Source organism: Nymphaea colorata, chromosome 6, assembly GCF_008831285.2.
Source record: "Nymphaea colorata isolate Beijing-Zhang1983 chromosome 6, ASM883128v2, whole genome shotgun sequence".
Taxonomy (NCBI): domain Eukaryota; kingdom Viridiplantae; phylum Streptophyta; class Magnoliopsida; order Nymphaeales; family Nymphaeaceae; genus Nymphaea; species Nymphaea colorata.
Window position 1 is genome coordinate 8,763,301 of NC_045143.1, and position 5,484 is coordinate 8,768,784.

At 38.5% G+C, this 5,484-nt stretch overlaps 1 protein-coding gene across 4 annotated transcripts; it reads left to right on the forward strand.

Moving 5' to 3' along the window:
* Nucleotides 1-240: 240 nt before the first annotated feature.
* On the forward strand, nt 241-4,211 carry LOC116256908 (pentatricopeptide repeat-containing protein At1g11900). 4 transcript variants are annotated; one of them, XM_050078559.1, is made up of 5 exons: nt 241-619; nt 702-798; nt 1,474-1,530; nt 1,639-1,733; nt 2,314-4,211. In XM_050078559.1, exons 3-5 carry the CDS (start codon nt 1,521-1,523, stop codon nt 3,370-3,372), a joined length of 1,164 nt encoding a protein of 387 aa, XP_049934516.1. In that variant the 5' UTR covers nt 241-619; nt 702-798; nt 1,474-1,520; the 3' UTR covers nt 3,373-4,211. The 4 variants fall into 4 exon arrangements, with proteins under 4 accessions (XP_049934516.1, XP_031489313.1, XP_031489316.1 ...); XM_031633453.2 differs by having other exon boundaries at nt 241-798; XM_031633456.2 differs by having other exon boundaries at nt 241-798; nt 1,639-1,724.
* The last annotated feature ends 1,273 nt before the right edge of the window (nt 4,212-5,484 follow it).

The following is a 5,484-nucleotide window of genomic DNA, read 5'->3' on the forward strand; positions in this document are numbered from 1 at the left end:
GACATATTGTTAAGGAATGAAAAATCAACCATATGGTAAGTCAATAAAACTTTGCACCTTCATTATTAAGACGAGATGTGAGAAAATTTCCAAATAAGAAGGTGTAGACATTTTATTTTAAAATAAAACGTAATCAAGATTCAAGAAGAAACTGCATTCTAAAGACCAAAAAAAAAAGGAAAAACTTTTTAAAACCCTTTTTTGCAAGTCTTAGAAACTATTTGGCAAAAGCTCGAAGCTTGGACCTCCTCGTAAGAGTGAGGAGCTACAAGTCTGCTGCTTTCTTTGCATAAACCCCTTTTCTAAACCCTCGTCCTACAGAGAGGCTTCTCTCCATTGACAAGCACCACCAGCCAGAGGGGAGAGCACCACCGGTGGTGGGGAAAGCACGAGCAGGTCCGGAGGGCTCAGCATCCAAACCGCAGGCTGTAGAGGAAAGGTAGGCCGGAGAACGAACATAAGAAGACGAAGCACAGGTCTCGAACGTTATGGTAGGCGGACGGATACAGAAGGGAGGTCTCACGGGGCCGTTAACGGACACAGGATAACATGAAAAATACTTGTTTGGACTTCTAAGTGACTCGAAGAGAAAATGCAGAAGCGGGAAAAGCAAAAGAAGGTTGGCGCAAGAGCCGTGCTGTTTGATTTTGGGCTGCTTGAAGGATCGTAAATCACGATGAATTCCTCGGTGACTGCCACAGGTGGCGGAGAGGTTCAGCGATTAAAGAGTGCCCAGTGATCGCAACGGTACCTTAACCCAATTGGGTTCTCAATATACAAGGCGTTCTGGTGTTGAAGGTATGCTGATGTTGTTGCCCAAAAGCTGTTTGGTAAATTGTCTGGAAGAATTCTTTTGAGTATGCTTCTTTTTCTTTAGACATAGAGACTGAAATCTCTGACTTCAGAACAGAAGCAACCAAAGGTGGGTTCTGTAGATTGTGGCATGCATGCTGTTAATCGATAATCAATAAGAGAAGTTTCAGAATTTTAGAATGTAAGTGAACTCTATATCGTAGCCTGATGTGACCTCCTTAGGAATGTGATTTTAACGATTTTGTTCTAGGTCTTATTCACGGATACAGTATAAAAGTTTGAGGTAAAAAAGAGGCCTAGCATGTACTAAAATCCAAATTCTAGAGTTCCCTGATTTTACGGTTTTACTCCAATTCAATACTAGCTAGTAGCGTCTTCCACATGATGTTTTACAATTTTTACAGTTTTTACTCCAATTCAATACGTTAATCTCAGGTCACCTATGGACTGACACGAATGTTTATAAGCTGCCTTCATCTCTAGCTGTTGCCCTATCTGAACGATCATTTAGAACTCTTTCTATCCATTAGGAAACCTCATGTCATACTGAACCTGTGTGTGAATGTCCTACTTTTCTTTTTCAATCATGTACAATCGTTTTCTCATGATGCATTTCTTGTTTCTGGCGTTGCGATAATTTGGACTTTTTTTCTGAGACAGGTATCCATCATTGGTGATGGAAAATTAGGGGTGCTTCCTGCTCAGCTATGCGTTTTTGTAAGTTTTCCTTTTGGCCATATAAATAAATGCACTCAGAGTCACTCATAAAACTAAAGTGTACTTTTTACTTGGTACTAAACTTTATTTCTGTATACTTCTTTACAGGGCCGACCTTATTTAAGGGCAAAACATGCTTTAAGGACGTCATTTGTGGAACATACTCTCTTAAAAAGTTGTTGGGTCTCTCAACGGTTAGACTGGTTACTATCTATTCCTTCTCTTACTTCTTCCTTATGACGTGATGACACTGCTGTTTAGTGTTTTGCACTTCCATTCTCAGATAGCTGAGGGGCTTTTTATGCTCCTTTGTTGCGATAGTAGCTTGGAGCTTGATATTTTAGTTCCCTTATGAGCGCCCTAGGATCTGGGACTTTTGTCTGCCAACAGTTAGCTTTACCCTGTAGATTATAGTTAAAATCCACCGCCTGTTGTGAGGTGGTTGCTGCTTTGTTTTTCATTTTCATGTACACCTTTTAGTTGGTTTAAGATAATGCTACTCATAGTATTTTCCATGTTGAAATTATTCCCATTTGTTTATAATTTGATCATGCTAACGTCTTTGCACTGAGATATAATTTGATATTTTTACATGTTGATGGTTTAACGTTTGAAATCAGAGTATCTACATCAGTGATCAATGTCTCTTTGCCATATCTGAATCATGAGATCTGGCTTTTAAGAATTTTATTTGTTACACTTATGATTTGGGTCCTTTGGCTTAAAATGCTTTCAAGTAACTAGTAATATTGAAAATTGAATCTTCATGTTTAACTATTGCAGAACTCAATTCCACATGTGAGGTTTGAGTTTCGTCAAGTTTTCTTTTTGACCGCTGTTTTATACAACTCAGTGCCTGATGGTGAGCATGGATCAGTATCACCAAAAGCTTCTGCCTGTCAACAAGACTCACAAGAGAAGGTGACTGTACAAATACCCTCAGCAAATGAAGGAGATCCAGTTTCTATACAGAGTCAGTGCATGCTTCATATTAAGGAGCTCTTGAAGGCAGGCAGGTTGTTAGATGCTATTGAGTTTTGCAGAAATCTCTGTCGTAAACAAATTAGTATAAGCTTGACCACATACAATCTCCTGTTAATGGCAGCTGCACGAGCAAATGATTTTGTTCTTTCATCTCTCATCTTCAGAGAATTGTTAAATTGCCACTATCCTGATTCAACATCATACTCTGCCCTTGCAAAATCTTTTTTGCATGTAAAAGATGCAGAAACAATTCGCAGTTTTGGTAGAGATTTTTGTGAACTGACATTCTCTGGAGGTGCCACTGTCATGAACAGAATCATACTTGGATTTGCTGAAACAGGGCAGGCTGAGAAAGCACTGCAGATTTTCGAGGACATGAAATATCCAGATTCAAAATGCAGTCCTGATAAAATTACATACAACACCATCCTAGCAATATTGGGAAAATCTGGTCGGATGCAGAAAATGCAAGATGAGTTTGATTCAATGAAGGAATGTGGCCTTGTTCCTGATATCATTACTTATAATACCTTGGTCAATAGCTTTCGTAAACAGGGAAGATTAGATTCGTGCCATGTCCTTGTGAGAGAAATGATTGAAAGAGGAATAGAGCCTGATCTGCTTACATTCACTGCACTAATTGATGGTTTTGGTCGGCTTGGACATGTGGAGAAGGCACTGGAGCTTTTTTATGAGATGAAACGCCGGGGTATCCGCCTCTCCATTTATGTGTATAGGTCACTGATAAGTGTGCTAAAAAAGTCTGGGAATTTGCAGATGGCAGAGAAAATATTGGAAGAAATGAACGCAGCCGGACCAAATCTTGTAACCTCAAAAGACTTCAAGCGAAACAACTAGGTGGTCTTGGAGGTGATTCTTGTGGCGTAATAACTTGCGGGTGCAAATATCAATTTTTTGTCTATGATTTTTTGGTGGATCACATGCAAAATGTCTTGATGCTGGAATCCTAAAGTGCTAGTTACCAGATGCAGATTTATGTGATGCGTAGATGGCAGCTTTTCAGTTTAATGAATCAGCCTTCTTATCAGAGGGATCAAGATAAATTCAGAATGGGCTCAACTGTTCATATATGTTGAGATTTATCTTTTATGCTCTTTGATCAACTTTTGTGGTGGAAAAGCCATTGCCTCACAATTTATGAAGATGGGAGATAATTTGGAAACTGTCTAGGAGAATGCACGGGACACTCGATTTTAGCATTTGATCTAATCAATTTTAGCCTGGTTTTAGCACTTGGTTATTTTAAGATGCAGGCAGAGGCTGATTCGGTATAGATGACTCTGCATCTTCATGGTAAGGGATTCGTTGTTGGTTTTGATATTTACCCTTACTGCTGTTTTGGGGCCAAGTGTACCAATAACATCTTTTTTAGCCAAGTAAAATGGGGCAATTGAGCTCCTGCAGTCGCCATTTTATAAGCACTTGTCCAGTGTTCAAACTTCAAAGAGAGAACGAAATGTAAGCAGGAAAGAACATCACCTTCCGGTGAAAGGGAAGAACATTATCTTGCTGTCATGAAGGTAAAGAGAACAGAGGCTTCAACTATTTCGTGGTAGCATTAGCTAGGGCGCGGGGCCTCCGATAGCGTTGGCACCAGAGGTCCAGATTCCCTGTGTTGTATGCTTTTTTTTATATCTGTGTAAGAACAAACACGTAATCAGGAAAAGTTTTGACCATCGTTTCGTGCAGGATACGAAGTGAAAAGTTATTCTTGTGGTGCCTTGTTATCAAAACTTAACTTACACTTGGAATTTCCTTAAACAAAATTCAACTCTTAAATCAACTCCATAACAACTAATAAGCCTGTTAAATCTTTGCAAGATCCTGTATGCATGTAATAATTTCTGGAGTCAAAAAAATTTATGATCTTATAGTTTACCCATGAAATTAAAAAAACTGAAAGGTCAGTTCGTCGTAGAAAAATAGACAACTGCAAATAAAGCTGCTAACCAATCAAACAAACCTGACAGGAATTCCACATTTGAGTCTTTTTTTAATACAGCCTACTTGAACTTCAACTCTGTAAACCAATCCATCATATATTTGGCAGCTAGGCTGCAGCAATTGATTACTGACTGAATGGAGGCAACAATTTTAACTCCATATACATTAGTTACAAGTAAATTTCATACTGACATTCGGTTATGTAAAATGAAAAAAAAAGTTACGATGGAGCTGATGGAAGTAACAAATTGATAATGCTTCTCTAATATCAACCTTCTATTTTCAAATTCAACCTCCAAATCAATCCACAATTTTGCCAATCAAAATGAATCATCCCATGGCAGGATATTAGCTATGCTGCTGTCCACCTGTGAAACTTGGTTTGGCCCAAGTACAACTTTACTGGAGCATGGCAAGCATTAAGAAGACTTCAATTCTGACGTGCTCAATCAGAAACAATATGGTTCCTAGAGGATAATATCCATAAACGATGCTACCCATCAGCAACAAACAGTATTAAGAGGACATGGTAAACCCCCGAAGAAAAACTTTGACATCTAGCAGGCTGTCTGTCTAAAGGTCTACAAAATGATACTTTCTCTGGCCATTCTGCTAGAAAAAAAATTTCCATTTTCATTTTTCCAGGTGAAATTTAAGGAAGAAGTAAGAAAAAACGTACTTCTGTAATTATCAGCGCATACGTCCACTAGTATAAGGACATTGCAACTATCCTTTCATATATATTCTTTAGTGCAGACTTCAAGTTGAAATTTTATCATGTACTCTACTGTGTTTCCCTTGAGCATGTGTGACAGTTTATATACTTCTGCGCTTAAATGGTCTAGAAACTTCAACAAGATGTGTTAGGAGACGCATAGAAATTGTTCAGCCATGTCGAACCATAAGAACTTCATACAATATTATTACAAATACTCCCAAAAACTCAGAAGGCACTCCTTTGAAAGATTAAATATGTACAACGATTTGTGGATAACAGCACATAAT

Bases quoted from the DNA above. Each gene is read 5' to 3' on its own strand.
- LOC116256908 (XM_031633453.2), top strand. The intron at 1,734-2,313 runs GTTACTATCTAT...TAACTATTGCAG, and splicing joins GTCTCTCAACGGTTAGACTG to AACTCAATTCCACATGTGAG.